The sequence below is a fragment of the Anthonomus grandis genome, chromosome 10, assembly GCF_022605725.1.
Source record: "Anthonomus grandis grandis chromosome 10, icAntGran1.3, whole genome shotgun sequence".
NCBI lineage: Eukaryota > Metazoa > Arthropoda > Insecta > Coleoptera > Curculionidae > Anthonomus > Anthonomus grandis.
In genome coordinates, this window is record NC_065555.1 from 28413412 (window position 1) to 28436246 (window position 22835).

The following is a 22835-nucleotide window of genomic DNA, read 5'->3' on the forward strand; positions in this document are numbered from 1 at the left end:
CAACATATTTATGGTATTTTAATTTAAGTTTTCCGTTAAAATTTTCACATCGAAATAAAAATAAAAAATCATGGGTAACGAATGAAATTAGAAAATCTAGCAAAAATTTAAAATATTTACACCGACGACGGCGTGTGATCCCGGAGTTGGAGACGACATATAGAAGTGAAAGTGCCAGGCATAAATTATTAATTAATCATAGTAAAAAACAATTTTATCACCTTAAAATAACAAACTCTGAAAATCTTAGCAAGACAATGTGGTCTATCGTATCTGAGCTAAATAACAATAAAAAAAAATAAAAAAAAAATTTGAATTTAATATAAAGAATAATGGCTTATTAATTACAAATCCTATAGAAGTAGCTAATTATTTTAATAACTCTTTTATTGAAGAACCTAAAAATATTTTAAGCACTTTAAAACAAAATAAAGATATTTCATCTAATATCCAGAATATTTCGTTTGCATGTTTTTTGCATAGTATGAGCATTGTGCCTTTCAGTGAGGGTGAAGCCCTAAACATTATAAAAAATAAAATGAAAAATAAAAAGTCTGGAGGACCTGATGAAATTCCATTATCTGTATTTAAGAATACTGCGGAGGCTTGCATCAGACCATTAACATATCTCATTAATATGTCACTCGAAAAGGGAATATTTCCAAACTCATTAAAAAATTGTAAGGTTATTCCTGTTTTTAAAAAAGGGGATTCTAATTTGGTTTAGAATTATAGGCCAATAGCTTTAACTTCCTGTTTCTCAAAAATATTTGAATATGCAATGATTGATAGGCTTTTAGCTTATCTAATAAAAAACAAAATATTTTCGGAAAGACAACATGGTTTTCTGTTGGGTAGATCTACCTCGTCTGCCATTTTGCCGTTTTTATCTGAGGTTATCGATGCACTTGAGGCAGGTGAGCGCCCTGTGGGGATCTTTTGCGACCTAAACAGGGCGTTTGACTGTGTCAGCCATGATGTTTTGTGGTAGAAGATGGAGTCATACGGCATTAGGAGTGTCGTCTTAAATTGATTCTCCTCCTTTCTAGCATTTCGGACACAATACGTGGAAATAAGGAATAAATTAGGTCCATATTGTTCAAACAATCTTCACACTGATTTGGGAGTACCTCAAGGTTCGGTGCTCGGGCCTGTGTTGTGTCTTATATTTGTGAATTCATTGCCTACAGATTTACTGTATAGTCACGTTACTATGTACGCGGACGATACATCAGCCCTTGTTCGGCAACAGAGTACATAAAATATGCACATTACTGCGGGAAAGGCATTGCACGAGCTAAATAACTGGTTTACTCTAAATGAACTTTTTCTTAATACCAAGAAAACAAATTATATGGTTTTTTGCACTCATCGGGGTCAATTAAATCTTGATCTTGACATGCATTTGAGCAATAATGGTAGTTTCTTGCAACGTCAACAAACAATAAAGTTTCTTGGCTTGACACTAGATGACACTCTTTCATGGGAGGCACATTGCAATGATTTGTAATTAAAATTAGGTAGCCTTTGTTATGCCATAAGAAATATTAGGTCCTTAATGAATAAAAACCAGTTAGTTTGTGTATACTATGCCATAATCCACTCTAGGATTCTGTATGGGATCCAATTCTGGGGTTTTTCAGCGTATGCGTGTCGTGTATTTATTGGTCAAAAACAAGTTATTAGATGTATGGCGGGAGTACCCCCTAAAACTTCCTGTAGATCGCTTTTTAATCACTTTGAGATTTTAACTGTTCCGTGTATGTATATATTTCAAGTGTGTTTATTTGTTGTTAAGAATCTTAATGTATTTGTGACAAATGGTTTTTTTTTATAATTATTCAACTAGACTATGACTATAAATCATTTTATCTTTGTTGCGTACTAGATTAACTCTTTCAAAAAATTTTATCCTGAAAATATGTCCAAAAGTATTTAATAAATTGCCAAATGACATAAAAAATAGTTTATCAATATTTAAAAAGAAATTGAAAGTTTTTTTTAGTTTTGAAGTGTTACTATGATATTAAGACCTACCTTTCGGAGTAATAACTAGCTGTAACGTATATATTTGTTTCTGTTACTGTTTTATATGCTTAATAATTTCTTAGAGTATGTAAACTAGGTTTAGTGATAGTGTAGTTTCAAGTAGGTATATAATGTTAGAAATTTTAGCTTTTTTGAACATAGACAAATTCCATACACTGTATTGTGTCAATTTTGGATAATAAAGATTTGATTTTTTTTTTGATTGATATCTACTTAACTACCAAAAAGTAAACTACTGAACAAAAAAATAACTAAAATTATATATAAGAAATTGACGTATTAAATTATGATATTGATTAAATATTTATAGCAATAAATTGAAATAAAAGGTATATTAATAAAAATTTAAATAAGTGAGACAAATCTATTGTTAGTTATATTTAAATAAATGGAATAAACTGACCTGTGTACTCTAAGAAATGAACGGCTAGCCTTCAAAACCGAGGCTGTGAATGTATGCCATTTGTAGCTTAGCTATCCGGACTGGGAATCTCTAATACTAGCTCTAGCTCCAGCTCCACCGCTTTCAGAAATTTCCCGGGGAAATCAAAAGCCTGCAGCCATCAACAATTAAAGAAGAATAAAGAGGAAAACGGAAAAGTAAAACCCTAAAACAACGGTTGCCATTGTATTTACTGTCCATAAAAAATGAATGGCGTTAAACATGTGACACACTCATCTTGCTAAGTTTCATTCTCTATCCATGAAAATCTTGGGCATCCTGCACCAGAATTATGAATTAAACGGTTCCCTAAAGGAACAAGATTAAGGACTATAAATTACAAACCATATTGGCCACTTCCTGCTTCACAAACTTCGGAAATAAAAAACTGGCCTTTTACGTGTGCTCCTACCAGCGACACGGGAACAAGTCCTCGAAAAATGGATGCAGTACCGACTAAATCAGTAACGACCCCACCTCTCGCCTGAGCTGTTAATATCAACCAATCAGAGAAAACATTAATTAAGACCAATCAGAAAAGTGACGGACCGTCAACAGAAAGCATGAATAATTAAACCAGGAGAGTGATCCGTTACAGTAGTAATGTGTCATCGACAGTGTGAATTTAAAGAAATATCAATAAAAGAAGTTGACTGAAATTATTAATGTAATTATTGAAATTAATGAAATATCAATGGAGCGTTAGTGAACATAAGGAGTAGAAAAATAAAACGCTACGTTATAAAATGGATCGACTTGAAAAAATACAGAATAGGGCAATGAGACTGACCTTAAGTTGTAATCGATATACACCTGTTTTATCCATGTTACGTGTTTTAGATATTCAAATTTATTTATTGCTCTTTTGATTACATAAGTAATATAAGGTCGTCGATTTAAGGATAGTACCAGAATTAAGATTAAGTTAAAAAGTTTAAAATTAAAATAGTTAGAGCTAAGTAAAATAAAAAGTTAAAACACACACTACTTAACACTAATTTCACCAGCAAACACAGACTTATCAAACTAGGTACATGTATATAAAAAAAATGCTAGCAATATGGACAGTTAAAACCAAATATATTAAGCTTATCTGAATGAGTTATGTATTCACCCACTGAATAAAAAGGGTGCTGAACAAAAAACGTCCTTGCTACTGGCTTGAACTGCCTGTACCCCTCTATCATTTTAATTTCATTGGGTAATGTATTATATATTTTGACACACATATAATAGGGACTCATTTCATACATGGTTATTTTATGTCTAGGCACTGCAAAATCGAATCTATTTCTTGTCTTATTACTGTTAATATTTACATCACAATTTTTTTGAAAGAGATGTTTCTGTTTGGAGGCAAAACAGCATACCATGTACAAGTAAAGAGAATATATTGTCATAATTCCTAATTTTTTAAACAAAAGGGGGCCAATGCTCTCGAAAAGCGGATCCACACATTGCCCGTACAATTCTTTTTTGAAGAACAAATGTTCTTTTTATCATCTTTTATTATGACATAGGCTATACGTGAATGTACATATGCATAATAAAACTGAATTATTGATTCCCTACTAACAATGTTTTTTAAGTTGTAAATAGCGAAGTTTGTCAACGTTATCTTTTTACATATTTCATCAACATGGCTTTGCCAATCTAAATTTTTGTGTAAAGTTAGACCCAAAAACTTAGTTTCGTCCGATTCATATACAATAATCTCATCGATGTTTAGGGGAATAATTGATAATAATTGATAATGATATGTCATTATCAATTATTTTCAAAGTCTGCCTTTTGTTTTGAAAATGAATGAATTTTGTTTTGCTTGAATTAAGGACTAACTGATTTTGCTCACACCACTTTTCCATCTGTAAGGCTGTAGAGTTTGCAAGATCTAAGGCTATTTGACAGTTTTTGTGGGATATTCATGATTTATCATCGGCAAACTGAGCTAGTACTGTATATGGTCCGCCAATGTCATCATTTAAGCTGTTGCAAAACACAGTAAAGAAAAGTGGGGACAAAAGTGAGCCCTGTGGAGCACCGGTATCTACGTCTATAAAACGCGATTGGAATGTATAATTAACAATATCGTTCTTGTCACCCTTAATCTCAACTGACTGAGGCCAGTGGCTCAAAAATGACTTAATCCAATTAATTTCTTTGCCCTTTATTCCCGCAGAAATCAGAACATTGATAACACGGCCATGATCCATCATATTGAAGGCGTTGCTTAAGTCAAAATATATTCCCAAAGTACATACCTGCGTCCAAGGCCTCAGTCAGTGCATTTATATGACTAAGCAGCGCAGTTTCAGTCGACCTATTATTTAGGAAACCATGTTGCGTTGTACTAAAAAATGAGAGTTCATTTAGATAATTAAGAAGTCTATCATGGAATGCTCTTTCAAAGATCTTGGAAAATACCGATGAAACAGCTACTAGTCTATAATTACTCATATTATTTCTATCTCCTTTTTTATATATTGTCACAACCCTAGTTTTTTTTAGTATAGATGGAAATATTTCTTCTTGAAAAGACTGAATAATTAAGATACAGATTGGTAGAAAAATTGCGGGAGCAACTTTCTTTAAAATGTTGTATAGTATCTCATTAATTCCTGACGATTTCTTGGAACAAGTCCTATTAATTATATTGTAAACTTCATAGACATCTACTGGTTCTATGACAAAATTTTGTTTGTTTTTTGTGAATTTTTTCTGGTGTAGGAAGATCACAAAAATTTCCATTAAACAACTTACATAGCTCATTAGCGTCAATGATTTGTTGGCCACTTATGTTTATTTCCAAGGAGGATGATTTATTAGCTTTGCCACTTTCTTTTTTTTAAATATTCCATACACATTTGCTTTTATTTTTAGAATTTTTGATTTGAGAGTCATACAAAAATTTCTTATTATTTGCACCTTATACTCCTTTCTTTTTTCAATATATTTTTTGTTTATTTCAGCATTATTTGCATTTTTTTTAACCAATGAAGATCTTTTATTTGTTCAGAAAGCTGCAATTTCTCATCAATCTACCTTTTTTTTTGGTATTTTTTATTAAATTTTTTGTTTTTTTTTTGGAAAAGCTAAGTAAAAGTAATGGATAAAGATATCAAAAAATGATGTAAACATGTCATTTGTGCTGGTATGGCGAAGAATGTTATTCCAGGGTTCTTTAGTTAGTAAGGAGGAAAAATCAGTCATAGTTGCTGTTGTGTTGCAGTATCTTGTTGGGAAATGTATTAATGGTACAATGGCACTAACTAATAATATGTACAATGGACATATGATGTCTGTAAGCCAAAAAATTAAGTATAATGTCTATCTGTTTATTTTTAAATTGAAACATCAAATGCTGCCGTAATACATATGTAAAGAGTTGAAAATTTTTTCAGATGTACATAATTATTATACAATAGGAAATCGTACAGACTTCATCCTAGGCACCAGATGTAATACGGTTCAAATGCTCCACTCAATTCTTAACAGAGGCTTGATTGAATATAATAATTTGCCTACAAATATTAAAAACTGTGACAATTTGAATCGGTTTAAAGGGCTCTTGAGAAAGTTTTTACCTAATTAATCAGTGTAGTCAGTTTTTTAAGGTTTTAGGTGATATTCTTTCTTAATTTTATGTAAAGTATTATAGTTAGTCTCATTTATTGTTATTCAACTTGCTCCACCTTTGGGCTGTAACCTGATGACTTGGCGGGGTATTTCTGGAAAACCGGAGGCGGTGATTGGCCATGGATTACGATATCTGATGTCTGCCAGGAAACCGAGATGCCCTGTTTAGCATGGGTCGACCTAGAAAACATGGGTCGTGAAATGCTCGAAAAATAAATACGAACCGACCTTGTGATGCAACATCAGCAGTAACATCGATTGTTGATATTTCGAAAATGAAGTGGAACGCAACGAATAACAATTTAATTATATAATGTATTTTTAGACAATATCATATTTTATTTATATATGTAGCATACTTTTGCTAAATAAATATACATTATTACTTCTTATATTAGTCTCTTCGTATACAGGGTATACTTCGTATACCAGAAAAACGCAAAAACAATTTCAAATTCAAAAGCTAAAATCCTAAATGGAAAGAGGGGTCGTATGATACCTTATTTTAAAGGTCATTTAATTCTGAATATAACTGCCAAATTTGAAGTGGCTAAAATTATTTCTCTGGATAAAACAGCTTGTCAAAATTGCGGAAACAGCGAAAATGAAAAAGGTATTATGGACTCTTTTTTAGATAATATTTTTAAAAGAACAAGGAAATCCTATTTTCGAAGGGGTCACTTATTAATTAAGAGGCCACCTAATACCTGGAATCCTTTACGAGGGGTTGAAAGCACCCCTTAAATCTTAAACAGAAAGAGGGATCGTGTTATACCTTATGTTGAAAGCGTTTTCACTTTAAATTTAAATGGTGACTTCTGAGTGACTGATGGATTTCTTCTGGATATGAAAGCCAAATAAAATTCTGGAAAAAATGCTTTAAATAAACCTTTATGCCTGAAACCCTTTCTTACATTTTTTTTATTGGATCATTAAAACATGATTAAAAATTTATTAGTATTGTTAATATTATACGCCTTATCAGCATATCATAAATAAAAACAAAATACCAAATAAAATGCAAACACAAGTATCTGAAGAATTTATTTAGCTTCCTAAATATTATTGGTACTTTTTTCATAAGGCAGCATTTATTTAAATAGTTTTAAATTATTACCCAGTCTTTTACGTGTTGAAACACTGTTAACAATGGTTTATTCTACTGCAGAGAGGGTTGAGATGATAGAGTTTTTCTTTCGGCATAACAATTGTGCCAATAGGACGGTACAAGAATTTAATGAACTTCATCCAGAAAAACGAGTCAACAGAAAATACTTTCTAGAAATAGTTGCTAAATTTAGGGAATCTGGCAGTGTCTTGAATAAAAAGCGTGAGGTTCAAAATGCTGTTGTTGTCAATGAAGCAATGCAAATAACTGTCCTAGGTCAACTTCATGCCGAGCCAGGAATAAGTGTCAGAAAATTGTCGACGGGTACAGGAGTAAGCAAAAGAAGTGTTCATAGGATACTTAAGCATAATAAATTCCATGCTTACAAAATTCATCTGGTGCAAGAACTGAATGAGGACGATTTTGACAGACGAGTGCAATTTTGTGAATCGCTTAGTGATATGATAACTGTTAATCCGCGTCTTATTTACAACATTTGCTTTTCAGATGAATGTACTTTTTTTCTTAATGGCAACGTAAATCGTCATAATTGCCACTACTGGTCAAATGCAAATCCGGGCCAGTTTCGTGAAGTTCATACCCAGTTCCCTGAGAAGTTAAATGTTTGGGCGGGAATCTTGGGCGGCTCCATTGTTGGTCCGTTTTTTCTGCCCGGAAATTTGAATGGAGAAATGTATCGAGATCTCTTGGAAAATGCCGTATATCCAAGAATAGTAGAAATAATGGAAGGCGGAAATCATTCTGATGATGATCAAGTCGTTTTCTAACAAAACGGAGTGCCTCCACATTATGCTGCTGGTGTGAGGCAATATCTTGATGAGATATTTCCTGATCGTTGGATTGGAAGGAGAGGACCTTTTATGGAATGGCCAGCTAGGTCACCCGATTTAACCCCATTAGATTTTTTTTATGGGGGCATTTAAAAACAAAAGTTTACGCTACCCAACCAGACACCCTAGAAGACTTACGCCAGAGAATTATAAATGAGTGTCAGATGATAACACCTGAAGTTCTACAAAACGTCAGGCATCGTTTTGAGCAAAACCTGTATTCCTGCATGGAAGTAGGCGGGGCACAATTTGAACATTTAATAAATTGACGTAATTTAAATAAACTTGTTTTATTTAAAAGACACAAAAGAAAAAGGGTAGGTATTTCTTATCTCTCCACTTTTACTGGCAGTAAAGATTGTATTTCTTGCTATTTTTATATCCACAAGATATCCATCAGTCACTCAGAAGTCACCATTTAAATTCAGAGTAAAAAGGCCTTCAAAATAAGGAATGACACGACCCCTTTTTCTATTTAAGATTTAAGGGGTGCTTTCAACCCCTCGTAAAGGGTTCCAGGTATTAGGGTGGCCTCTTAATTAATAAGTGACCCCTTTGAAATTAGGACTTCCTTATTCTTTTAAAAATATTATCCAAAACAGAGTTCAAAATACCTTTTTCATTTTCGCTGTTTCTACAATTTTAACAAGCTGTCATATCCGGATAAAAAATTTAAGCCACTTCAAATTTGGCAGTTATATTCAGAATTAAAAGACCTTTAAAATAAGGTATCACACGACCCCTCTTTCTATTTAAGATTTTAGGGGTGATCCCACCCCCTCGAAGAGGGTTACTGGTATGAGGGTGCCTTGGTAAGGAAAAGTTGTCCCCCTCGAAAATAAAATCGACGTGTTCGAGATTTTTGTAAAAAAAATTTTTTTTCATACCAAGAATACCTCTGTTTCGTTTTCGCTGGGACACCCTGCATATTCGATAAGTTAAAGAATAACCGAAATACAAGAAGGGTCCCAAAATGTCGAATTTTCAAAAATGGCCTAGACACCCTGTATATTAATATGAGAAATAATAAGGTTATTTAGGTGTATAACTTTTTCATCAACTGCGTTTAGATTATATATTTCATCCCAAGGAAGAAGGTCCAAATCTCGAGTTAAGTTCTGCAAATTAATATTTTTTATGTTGCGAATCTTTTTTTTTGTGGAATTTCTTTAGGTTTTTTAAAAGCAAACTTGCAATATATTAAATTATGATCAGAACAAACTGTCATTATTTTTCAATGCAGAATCACCCCCTGATGAAGTTTGTCACACTTATTTACTAACACCCTGTATGTCATAGATCGTAATAATTATTGTAAAACCATAATAAGTACAAAGATTTATAGGATTTTTGTGGTCTGATGTTTTTAATTTTTTAATCATCTTGTATCTAGATGGTAGTTATTTTTACCTTTATCCAACAAAAAAAAAATTAAGCTTACAAACTGAAATCGTAAGAAATAATCCAAAAATTATAATTTCGAGGATAGTTTATTATTGTTTTTTTGCTACTAATTTCAGCTATTTTTATGGTAGTAACATTTTTAATTATAGCTGCTATATTACTTAGGAAAATATTCATACAAATGTTTGAATCACCACAATTTAGCATATTATTCCAGTTCAAGTTGCAAAATATTTATTAAAATTTCTTAAAAAACTTGAAACACTTTATTCATTTTAAATTCAAACCGCATTTTAGACTCTCCGTAGATGTGACTCCTTTGACTTTACCGCTATTGACGCCGGATTTATCTTCACCACCCTCCACTCCGGTAACAGAAAATAACCCTTTATCGGACAGTCCCAACGGATCTTCGACACGCAATAATCCAGGCGGTTTAAGGGTGGCATTTCTATTCGATTCCGCCCTTACGGCCTTTTTAATGATGGGCAACTTGTCACCCGGACTGAAACGCCACGCGGTGACAATGTTTGAGGTGGGCAAACTGCAGTCTGAAAGTTTGGACAGTTTTCTCGCTGAACTGGAAAAGGTTTCCGCTATAGACGCGGACGGTGAAGGCGAAGCGAGGAGATTTTTTGACCATGCCGTTATTTTAAGGTTAAACCTGGAGATATATTAAATATCTTTTTTTTAATTTCTTATTTTAGATCAACGATATTGGCACTAAGGAAACTTCCAGGACCCGGTCTAGATCTAATACGTTTGGAAAGCCTTAATTCGTTAGACGAGGCGACCTGCCAGCGGCTGCTAAAAAAAAAGTATCGGCTTTTGATTGCGATGTCACCAATCGGAAGAGATGTATGACTTTAGCCCATGTATTTTAAACATTGATAACTGATACTTGAATTTGTATAGGTTAGAATTTCACCATTATCTTCAATGCCTCCTCCATTGTTGGGTCCATGTCATCCGGAGGTAAATAGTCTTTGGTTCAGGTTGTTTTTATATTTCACAACTGGTTATGGGCCACCGAGTTTACTTTTAGCGAAAGGAACTGAAATAAAGAAACTACCCAGGATGTTCCTGGGTTTTTCCAGACTTTTGGTAAGTTTTATCATATTATTTTTAATAGTGCAATAGATTAGTCAAAAAAATATTTTAATTTTTTAAATAATTTGCTCACGCTTTATGCCACGAAAATAAAATACATTGCATTTACCTTATACAGGTAAGAGAATTGAGCATCACGTATCGAGAGGTGTTTGTAGGTGAAATATAGCAATGCGCACGCATGCATACATGCATTTCGTGCGCTCCGCGACTCGCTTGCTACGTCCTTATTTTTCAGTACAATGTTAGTAAGCGTTTGACATCCTATTAGGGGTAGAACAAATGAATCAGTACAAAATAACTATAATATTAGTAGCTGTTTTTTTAACTATAATAAAAAACAGCTATTAATATTCAAGAACAGATAATTAATTTTAAGTCAATCATTTCCACAAGAAATCCATTTTCCGTTTCCCCGAGCAAGCCTATAATAAAAATTCATATCAGCATATTCTTCGTTAGAGTACATTAAAGGCATTGCGTTTTCAAAAATTTTAATTTCAAAAGCACTCAATACCACACGAAATCAAATCACAACTTGTTCATTTTGGTGAGTAGAAGTTAAATTTTAAATATTGCTGGATAAATCTGAGTCATTCTGTATAAGAATGAGATTTGCTCTTTTAATATTTTGGTCAACATTTAGTTAATTTAATGAATCCAACGTATTCGTAATTGATGTATATTTACTACATTTCAGTATTATACGATATATTATATGATTTTATTATGCAAAATTTCAAATTTTTGCACATCTTCCTTAATACAAGTTATTAACAATGAAGTACAATATGTAACACGAGGTAAGATTATTGTTTTGTTAATCAATATTCTAGTCCAGTATGAAACAAGATTAGAAATTCTACTGAAAAACCCAATATTTTTCTCAATACTTTTACAGAGATAATTGACATGCGATGAGAAATTTAACTGCTCGATCTAGAGTAACTCGCAGGTATTTAATTTGAGAAACCATATCCACAGGTAAATTGTGTTTGCCGGGTGGCGTATTGCCAAACAATATAACGTTTCAGAGATAAACTCATATCAAACATTTAGCTCTGAGTCGTAATATGGTTTGGCAACCGTCGCGCGACAATAACATATACAAAACATATACGCATCCAGCGCTGCGTCAAATGGTCGGAGCTCTGAAGCTTCGTAATAACTGCACGTGGTGTCGCTTGAAAAATTGTCAAAATATAAATATTGCATCATCGTTGCGTTTCAGTGCGTACCAAAAAGTTATACCTATTGGGCGGTCTCGAGTATCGGCGTGTTTATTGATATAATAATAATAATAATAATAAGACGTTTATTAGCCACCAATACAAAAAAAAGCATAATTACAGAAGGTAATATGATTATATACATGGAATTGAATATTAGAATATTAAACAAAGAGAGCATATTAAAAACAATAGGTTATATAAAGAATTTAGTTAACACAAGTAAGGCAACTAAAAAGCCATGCATTCAGACTTCCAGAAAAGAAGGAAACAACTTCCTGGATTCTGTTAAGGCTTATAATAGAAGAAGTGAGAGAAAAAAAAAACAAATCTTATAGACAAACTAAAAAAAAAACACAAATAGGTAGGCATATACTTATGAGGGGAAAAAGCAGTAGGGGGAAAAATGGATAAAACGGAATGAAAAAATTCTTCTTTTTTCTTCTTTTTTTTTTAAACAGTTAATTTTTGAATAATAAATGTTAATAGAATATTTTACGTTGCATTCAGTTAGTTAGCATGTGCGTAGTATTTTAATAAAGAAAGGCATTCAAGAAAAATTAAGTTTGGTTTAAAAGAAGAAGCTTGGTTTTTAATTTAAAAGTTTTTTCAGTGACAGTCAAATTAATTATTTTGAACTTATTAATCAAATTTGGTACGACATAAGAAAAGGATCGCTTAAAAAGTTCTTTGCTATGGCTAGGAATTGTTAAAAGATTTTTACGTCTTATATTAAGATTATGCACATCAGTACGATAGGTAAGCTTTTCAAGTAAATAAGGCGGAGTTTTTGATTTAAGAATTTTGTAAGAAAAACATAAAATATGTAATATTCGTCTATTGTGCATATTTAGCCAACCTACTTCTTTTAATTTATAAGAAATATGTTGCCGTCTTCTTATACCAAATATAAGTCTTAAGCAAGAGTTTTGAAGTTTTTGAATTCTACCTGAGTCGGAGTTATCGAGACATGGTCCATAAATTGTGTCGCAAAAATTTAACGGTGATAGTACTAAAGCATCACAGAGCAGTTTTTTGATACTTGAGCTTAAAAAATGTCTTTGACGATATATTGTTTTTAAGGCAGAATATCCATTTTTTAGTTTAAGGGTAACATGTTCTTTGAATCTAAGTTTATAGTCCATTACTAGTCCAAGATTTTTTGCAGAGTTTTTAAAACTTATTATATTGTTATTAAGGTGTACATTTAAATTATTTAAAATATTTGTTCGATGATTGTCACTACAAAAAAGAATAGCTGCTGATTTGGTGGGGTTAATCTTTAGAAGTAATTTTTGAGTTTCTATATTTAAGGTATTTAAATCCTCATTTATATATTGATTAGCTTGGACAACATTAGTGTGATGAAATAAATAAAATAGCTGGGTGTCATCTGCATAGCAATGGTGCTTACAGTGTAAAATTTTTTTAGTAATTTGTGAAGCATAAAGAGTATAAAACAAAGGACCAAGAATGCTACCTTGGGGTACCCCAGAGGTAACATCCAGTGCATTTGATTTATTGTTATTAAGCACTACTCTTTGTTTTCGATTAAACAAGAAAGAAGACACCAATGCCAACGCAGACTCAGCAAAACCCATATATTCTAATATAGCCAGTAATATTCTGTGATTTACCATGTCAAAGGCTTTAGAAAAATCTAAGAGAATCAACACCGTAGCTTTATTTTTATCAAGTTCTTTAAAAATATCATCAGTCACTTTAGATAAAGCGGTTGCACAACTATACCCCTTACGAAACCCAGACTGGTATTTAGGAATTAAATTATTTACATTTAAATATTGAACTATTTGATACTCCATAACTTTTTCTAATATTTTTGATAGTATAGGAAGTACAGATATTGAGCGAACATCATTAAATTCAACAGGATTTTTTATTTTGGGCAAAGGAATAACATTGGCTTCTTTCCATTGATCGGGAAAGCAGTTTTGTTCTAAACATACGTTTATAATATGAGTGAGTGGTTTAATTATGGCAGGACAACAAAGCAAAATCAGGGTAATGTTTAATTGATCAACGCCAAATGCTTTAGATTTAATAGATTTTAAGTAATTTATTATTATATCTTGTGTCACCAAATTAAATTTAAATTCAGCCAAATAATTTAACCTATGTTTTTTAAAATACCCAACAAATTCTTCGTCAGGGTTATTATTGTTTTTGTTAATATTAGAAAAAAAAAATTAAGTTTATCTACATTTTGCATAAGAGGAGGAAGCTGTATATTTGATTTATTAGAAATATTTAGTTTATTAAGTTCTTGCCATGTTTCTTTGTTATTACATACTCTAAATCTGTGAGCCAGGTATGCCTTTTTTTCCGCCCTAATTGAACTAGTTGCAAGATTTCTGTACTGCTTATAATTTTTCCAATCCTCGCGACTTTTGGTGTTTCTAAATTTACGTAAAGCCGAGTTGGGAAGTCTTTGCATAAATCTAATATTAGGAGTAATCCAGGGGCAATATGGTCTAGTTTTACCCTTTACGTTTTTTATAGGAGCATGTAAGTTAATTAATTCTAATAAAGATTGAGTAAAAAAAAAAACTTTATTATTTAAATCGGCCATATTGTACATATTATGCCAGGGAATCGATTCAATATCAGACTGAAATAAACAAGTGTTGATATTTTGTAAATCTCTATAAGTGAAATTATAAATTTGAGGCTTAGGTATATCAAAGTTTATGTTGCAGTAAATTAGCATATGATCCGATATTTCAATATCCCTTATTCCACAATTCTCCACCGACTCTAAATTTGAGAAAAGTAAATCAATTAAAGACATAGTGGTGTTGGATATTCTGGTAGGGTCAGTTATAAGCTGTTGCAAACCATATAATTCAGTAATTTCGCTTAATGATACCTTTAAATTCAAATCTAAAAAATTTATATTAAAGTCACCCAAAAGTAAAATAGACTCATAGTTAACATAAAAGTCGGTCATAATATTTTCAAGACGGGAATAGAATAGATGTATGTCGCTCTTGGGAGGACGATATATATTACCAATTAAAACTTTTTGATTATTTACTTTTAATTCGATCCAGACATGCTCAAGATAATCGCATGTTTCTTTAAGAACTTCACGATAGTCGATACATGATTTTACATAAACAGCTATACCACCTCCCCTGCTTAATCGATCTTGCCGTATGAGACTATAATTTTGCAATTCTATGACTTCGTTGGTAACCCCTGTATGTAACCATGTCTCTGAAACCCCAATCAAATCATATTGATAACTATCTACATGTACTTGAAAAATATTAAAATTATTTAAGATGGACCTTGCGTTAATGTGTGCACATGAAAACATTATTTTAAAGCAAAATAGAAAATTTTTTGTTAAACAATTAAGGTAAGTAAGTACAGGAAAGGGAGAAAAAAAAGGGAAAAAGGGAATATATTATTATTTTTCAAATTCTTCTTGATTTGTTGATAAAAAGTTTGTGAAATTTAGAAGTCATATGGCTAACATTTATACTACTAATTGGATAGTCCAGTCAAATTTAAAAAAACTCATCCATTCTTCTCTAAGAGACCAACATACAAAATTAACGAAAAACAAATAAAAACACAAAGTCACGTATTGTGAGACCGTGACTTTGTGTTTTTATTTGTTTTTCGTTAATTTAGTCCAGTCAAGACCACCTGCTCAACAACTTGAATATCGTAAGTTATATATCTGTCAGCATGCTTCATTACATAAGAGTCATAAAAAACACGCAGAAGAAAATAGTGAAAAAATTAGAGATATGAAATGCTGCGCCAGCATCGATTTTAAAGTAAAGAAAATAAACAAAAACACTATAAAAAACGCTAAATTAGTAAAACTTGGCTTATGATGTAATAAGCCGGATAAAATTGATTATAACGGATTAAATTGATTATAACGTTATAATCAATTTAACTTTTCAGCATAGTCATAGAATTAAGGTTGCTTCTGCGTTTAGTTTATTACGATGTGATTATGAAACAAAAAATACATTTATACAATATTTTGAACAAGGTATGACACCAGCAGTGGCCAAACAATTTCACGAGCTGAATATGATTGAATTAGAAGGACCAGAGTCTGCAATAAATCTTGCCAACGCTCAAATCAATCCTACCATGCGGCAAATAAGATATATGTATTTATGACCTGTGGCGGAAAGATAACTATGGTAATCGCGATGAAAGCAATGTTATATCTATACTTAAAGAAAAAGCAAACATTCTATCTAAAAAAGGTTGCACACTTATTATAAAAAAAAATTCAACAATCGTGGTAATTATTACGCCCATAATGAGGCGACTATTTTTAAATGGCTCAGGTGATGAAATGATATATGTGGATTCAAGTGGATCATGCGATCAAACCAGTACACAAGTTACATTTATTTTTACATCTCATAAGATTGGTGCTGCATCATTAGCTTGAATTCTACATACAGAAGAAACTGAAGCCAACTTCACAGTATCATTTTTAGCGGCAAAAGAGGCTTTAGAAGAAGGAGCTGAAAAAAAATGTGTACCTTTAGTTATAATGACGGACGATTGCTCGGCCGAAAGAAACGCATTACGTTGTATTTTTCCTAACTCAACACTTTTACTATGTACTTTTTACATTTGTCAAGCAATGTGGCGCTGGTTATGGCAAACAGGAAATAAGGTATCCAAATTTGATAGGCGAGACGTCATGAAAGGATTTCAAAGTATATTATTTGCAGAAAATCAAGAGCAAGCTGAACAGTATTACGAAAAAATCATGTGCAGTTACTTCTAATTTTTCATTGCAGTCTTACATGAAAAGGTTATTGCATCGGCGCCAAGAATGGTGTATCGCATGTATTAAAAAGAGGCAATAATACCAACAATTATATGGAAGCATCAATTCGTGTGTTTAAAGATCTCGTTTTGCAGAGATCAAAAGTTTTTAATAGTTGCGCCTTAGTAGAATTTATATGCGGTAAATTTGAAAATTATCACAAATTGCGCTTACTAGAATTTGCAAATACGCGTAGGAGTAATGCCCTTCAGTAGTCAAAATTTTTAGAAAAATCTTCTGTTATTGAAGAGTTTTACCAGATATCCGACAATGAATATAAAGTTAAATCTACCCAAAATGATCAGGTTTTTGATACAGTGTTAGTAGATATAGCATGCTGCGATTGTCCCGCTGGTAAAAGTGGCAAGTACTGTAAGCATCTATGTGTTTTTGAAAAAAAGGTAAACATGACCTTTAAGACGTCCCCCCATATTACTATGAAAGATAGGATTGAGTTTGCCAAAATCGCATTGGGCGATGATATACCAGAGCATTTCTATGCAGAACCAGCTATTGAAAAATCTGATAATATGTCTCTTAGTAATGAATATTATCTGCAAGAACCTCAACCCTGCACATCTCAAGGTGAAAGTTTCGCAACCAATAGTATACAACAATCTTAGGAGCTCGGCCCACAAATAATAAAAATAAATGAAGAGGAAAGTCGTCAACGTCGCAATGAATATATTACTGAGCTACGCAGTGAATTTATGCGCACATGCGATATTTTTTAACAAAATTTTTCACCACACAATACCTTGACTTTAGCAAGACTTGTGAAAACACTAAACAAAACGAAAACTATATCTCAGGTAAAATATAATTTTTTAGTTTGCGTTTTAAGGAGAAACCTTTTAATTTATTTTTTTGGGTGAAAAGCTTCGCTTTAGAAAAAATTCACTGCGACAGATCCAAAATCATCAAAATCCAACCAACCTCTATGGCACGTAGAAAGAAACGAGGAATTTGAAATGAATCATCCAGGATTCAAAGTGGCCGACCAGCTAAAACCGAAAAGTCTCCAAAAACCAAACCATAAAGAATCCAAAAATTTACCATAACTTGTCTCAAAATGTTTGTCTGAATAGGCCTAATACCAAAAAACATTAACCAAGAGTGTTTATTTTTTATGTATATTTTAAATTTTATTTTGTTTTACGTTACAAGGTTTTTTTGTTCATAAATATACGAGTAGGTACTTAATAAAGGAGAACCTGAAAAAATAAACTACATAATTTTGAGACATTCCATCTCAAAATCCTATCCGCTAAATAAATTTCAACATTTATATAGTTCCTCTAATGGTAGGTACGATTTAGCGTATTATGTACCTATTAACGTAAGTGATTTAAATTTCTTGTTCTGAATCGCAATATGTTTTGGCATAGCAAAGGCGGATGCGATGTGTAAAAACCCAACCAAAATATATTACTCATCACTGGCACTTAAGAAGCCATCTCCATACTATCGGTATTGCGGACAACCCGGAATGCCGATGGTGCTGTGAGGAGGATGAAACCGTTGACCATGTAGTCGGGGAGTGCCCAGCACTGACGCGCGCCAGGTTCAAATACTTGGGTAAGACTCAATGTACCGAGTGACTTTAAGTCCTTCAGACCAGAGAGCTTATCGGTTTCTCTAAGGCCGTTGGGCTCTGGTAACCTCCGGTGGGGCATGGCGGGTCCATCAGGAGACCTATATGCACTACTGCTTTGGCAGCCCACTGTTTCGACAATTTCATAGGGGCGAACCACTTTCCTAAGATACCCGGTATACAAATAACAAATAAGTTCAATTATTCAGAATCTATCACAGAACATTCAAAATGTAGCTCCTCACAAAGATATTTATACTTATTTACTTCCATGAAATTTAGTTTTTTTTTGGTAAATCATTTTTGACAAATATCATGGTACCGCCATGTGAAGAATTATTTCTACAGTACTTAGAAGATACAGTATAATTTGACAGATGTATTGGTTCATTAGCTTTTAACCATTATTCTGTAATTAATAATAATGATGAACACCCAAGATCGTCCAGAACAAGCTCTAGATCATTTGTTTTATATCTTATTAATTGTATATTTAATAAAAGAATATGCATATCGGCGTTTGCAAGAATTGTTACTAATGGAAGTCGAGATTACTTGGGAAGCTGAGGATAAGTTGTGATACATAAAACTGTTGGAACTTTTCAACTTGACGCTCTTTATATGACAGATGTCTACTAGTATAATATGATTTTCTGTAAATCTGCTCTTTAAAAATACGCAATAAAAAATTAGGCTTGCTATTTGAAAGAATCGTCGATGACGTCATATCCTATTTTTGAGACACATTGTGTAATTTTTTTTGAGCAAAAAAGAGCGCAAATAAAAATACGATACTAAGATTTAATTTTTTTATCCCACATTTTTAATGTTATTTCCTGAATACCAGTTTTAACAAAACATTTTATTACTTTTTACCTGTAGGTGACTTCTTGGCTGCATGAGCCAGCTGTAATTCCTATAAGCAACATACTTTATGTTAACGCCACCCTACAGTTTGCCCCAGTATTAATTCAAGGTTATGGTGTAAATGACACAGCAGAAACGAAGATTGTTGCATTTCCTTTTAAAACTAATTTAAAAGCATCCAAAACGATGGGGTAATAGCTAATTTTGTTAGTTTATGCTTTATTTCTGTCTAACCTCGTTTTTAGAAAACCTTTCCAGGAAGTGGAATCGCCCCTTTTAAAACACCCGGCGCTCATGAGTCTACACGACTTATTAGATTTTGATCATACATGCGGATATGTTACTTTTGCAAACGTCGGAGTACTGGATTTTGGGCGACCGCAAGGTGAAACGACTCAGGTGCGATTAAAAGGTACATTTTTCTAAAATCAACCTTAACACAATACATATATAAAAAGTGGTTTTTAGGCAGTAAAACAAACACTGACAGTGTGAAGGCGGCTTTAAGCGGCCCCACTAGCATTTCTAACGAAAACTTTCAATTTGAGAAAAAAGAAGGTGATGTCTTAAAGTTACGATCCCCCGTCGAATCCCATTTTGCAATCACTCCGATTGAAAATGTTAGTCAAAGATCTTCTCCGATCAACGGCTTTATCAGGTAATTTTAATTGTATTTTAACCTTTATATAAGTATATACAGGTTGGGGAATCGATCATTATGCATAGAAGGGTACTTAAAGGTGAAATATGGCAACGCGCACGCATGCATTTCTTTGTTCTGCTACGTCGTTATTTTTCAGTAGCACGTTAGTAAGCGTCTGATTTTAATGGCGGTAACTCTATTACTTGCACTAAAGTTTCGCAAATTATTACTCGAAATTTCAGACATTTCTGAAATATTTTTCTGATGCAGGCTTTACATACATCAGTGTATAGATTGTCCCATTTTGTAGACTTTTGCGGGGTATCTCCGTTATTTTTAACGTTAACGGGATGCGGTTTTAGCGACAGTGTGCTACTTTTTCGTGAAACTAAAAATGCCGTTAACAAAATTTTTATAGCTCTTTTAGTTTTCAAGATACCGGGCATTTTTGAAAATGTGGCATTTTGGGACCTCTCTCATATCTCCGTTATCCTTCAACTTATCGAAAAGGTAAAATAACTTACATATTTTATTCTTACAGGTTTTATTTCGTAGAATACAGCGGTGTAACTTATGTTTATTAAATATTTACTATTTTTGAAATTTTATGTTCAACTTTATATCGTTTCAATCTTCTTCACCTGCGTCACCTAATTGAAAATCCTGTTAATTCAGGGTAAGTGTATTTTATTTCAAATTGTATATAAGGATGTATTATAGAAGTAATTTGTTTCTTAATCTTTGAGCTTAATTTTCACTGGTTTCTAAAAGTCTGATCAACTTGAAACCTTGCACACGTATCAAGATCGATGGCAATGGTATAATTTCAGGATTAATAAATTCTTTTTTATTTATAACACAAGTTTGGTTAACGTTCAAAAACAATATGTGATCAATAACATTTAAATGCGTCTGTCTACAGTTGCACCGACGGCCAGCAGAATTTCGCTTAATTGTACGTTAACCCATTAGCACCCAGCTTCATCATTTGATGACGCCAGAAATTGGTGGGGATGAGAGCGCCCGAGTAGGTTGGCGATTGTCGACGGCTGTCTAACGCATTAGAACAATGCCTAAGCAATATTCTGCAGGTGGTATTTACTAGTGTTAAAACAAAGTTTACTCGTCCGGCGAGAATTACGTTGTTTCTTAAAGATTTTGACTAGAAAGACCTGCTATAGGCCCATAGGTCATATTTCCTTTAGTAGTAGGGGTAAGATACTTTCTTTAGTGTGTTTTACAACCAAAGAGATGTAGAAATATTGTAAAAATATTATGATATTTCTAGTTGAATTTTTTTAGCCGAAAACCTAACCTAAATCTCTGTGTCCTCAAATGAGGACACTGGGTTATTACATTTTTTTTTTATTATTCTTAGACTGGCAAAAAATGAATAGACATAGTTTTAAGAACTTAGACGATGCGGTGGAATATCTCTATTCTAACCAAATAGATGCTGATATTGCGCTATTATCTCCCGAGGTGAATGAATTGACGGACGTAGACGATATCGACGAGGGTGACTTAGGGGCGGTTGATGTCCAGGACGTCCCAGGGGTTGTGGAGATACAGGTAGAAGAACAAAATGATTGGGAATCGGAAGATGATCTACCGCTGTCAAATTTCATAAAAAGTAAAAAGGTTGCATGCAGCACTAAATCCTGGACACAAAAATGGGATAAGGAAGAACCTATGTAGGAAAATATTGAAGAAGAAGGTTGTGCCGAAGCTCTCGACAAAATAAAAGAAGAATTACAGGAATTAACACCACTACAAATATTTGAGAAGTTTTTTGATGACGATCTTTATAATCTTCTTCAAACAGAGACCCTGAGATACGCCCAACAGAAAAATAAACATGATTTTTTTGTAACTTCGGAGGACCTCAAAATTTTTATCGGGTTTTTGATTTTTTCTGGCTATCATGCCTTATCAAGTGAAAGAGACTATTGGTCTGAAAGAGAAGATTTGGGTGTTCCTCTAGTGAAAAATGCGTTTTCCAGAAATGCCTACAAAGAAATAAAATCTTGTCTTTACTTTGCTGACAATTCCCTTGCAAATGATAACAAAGACGATGAGTCATTCAAAATAGGGCCATTATTTGGGGCAATAAATACTAAATTTCAGCAATGGGGAGTTTTCCATACATTTCTATCGATTGATAAGATGATTGTAAAATATTTTGGACACCATGGCCTAAAGCAATTTATCAAAGAAAAGCTTATACGGTTTGGATACAAATTATGGGCGCTTTGTAGTGATAATGGGTATTGCTACAACTTTGCTTTGTACTGTGGCAAGGATAATAAATCAACAGCAGAGCCCAAGATTCCTCTAGGGACAAGAGTCGTAACAAGTATGCTGGAAACTGTAAAAAATCCCGAAAGACACATTATTTTCTTTGACAACTTTTTTACGAGTTACAACCTCTTGTGTAGCCTAAAAGAAAAAGGCTTCCGCGCCACAGGAACCATAAGGGAAAATCGATCATCCAAGTATCCCACCAAGTCATCCAAAGATCTCGAGAAGGAACCGAGAGGGGCCTATGACTGGTACTTTGACAGTAGCCAAAAAATTCTTGTAGTCAAATGGAATGATAGCAGGTGCGTTTCGGTGGCAACCAACTTTGATACACTTTTACCAACCACTATTGTACAAAGGTGGAACAAAAAAAAACACAAGAAAAGAAGCACACTGCCTCAAAAACTCCATCCCGTTAACGTTAAAAATAACGGAGATACCACGCAAAAGTATCCAAAATGGGACACCCTGTACAACCCACGTAGAAACGTCATCTGAAAATATTTATTATGATGTGTGTTGTATAATGAAAATTAAAGCGTCATTAAAATAAAATATAAACTCTGATAAAAGTAGAAAAACTTAAACCCTATACAAACATCAAGTTAAAAGTCTTAAAACAAAAATTTATTCTTTAAATAAAAGGCTCAACCAGCTCTCCTTCTTTGGCTAAACAATACGTGAACCTATCATAAAAACCATTGCGTACTTCCAAAAGAGTTTCTGGTGAATTTGCACGAGAAGTTTCTTTCGCAACTCCTCTAAAT

General features: G+C 33.0%; 1 protein-coding gene across 1 annotated transcript in view; it reads left to right on the forward strand.

Annotated features, from left to right (window-relative positions):
• The window catches only part of LOC126741143 (protein FAM91A1), a 67520-nt gene that overhangs the window by 23295 nt on the left and 21390 nt on the right, over positions 1 to 22835 (forward strand). The window contains exons 8-13 of the mRNA XM_050447485.1: positions 9788 to 10147; positions 10198 to 10348; positions 10406 to 10594; positions 19140 to 19315; positions 19370 to 19536; positions 19593 to 19782. Coding sequence (XP_050303442.1) covers positions 9788 to 10147; positions 10198 to 10348; positions 10406 to 10594; positions 19140 to 19315; positions 19370 to 19536; positions 19593 to 19782 — 1233 coding nt within the window. The remainder of the gene's footprint in view (positions 1 to 9787; positions 10148 to 10197; positions 10349 to 10405; positions 10595 to 19139; positions 19316 to 19369; positions 19537 to 19592; positions 19783 to 22835) is intronic.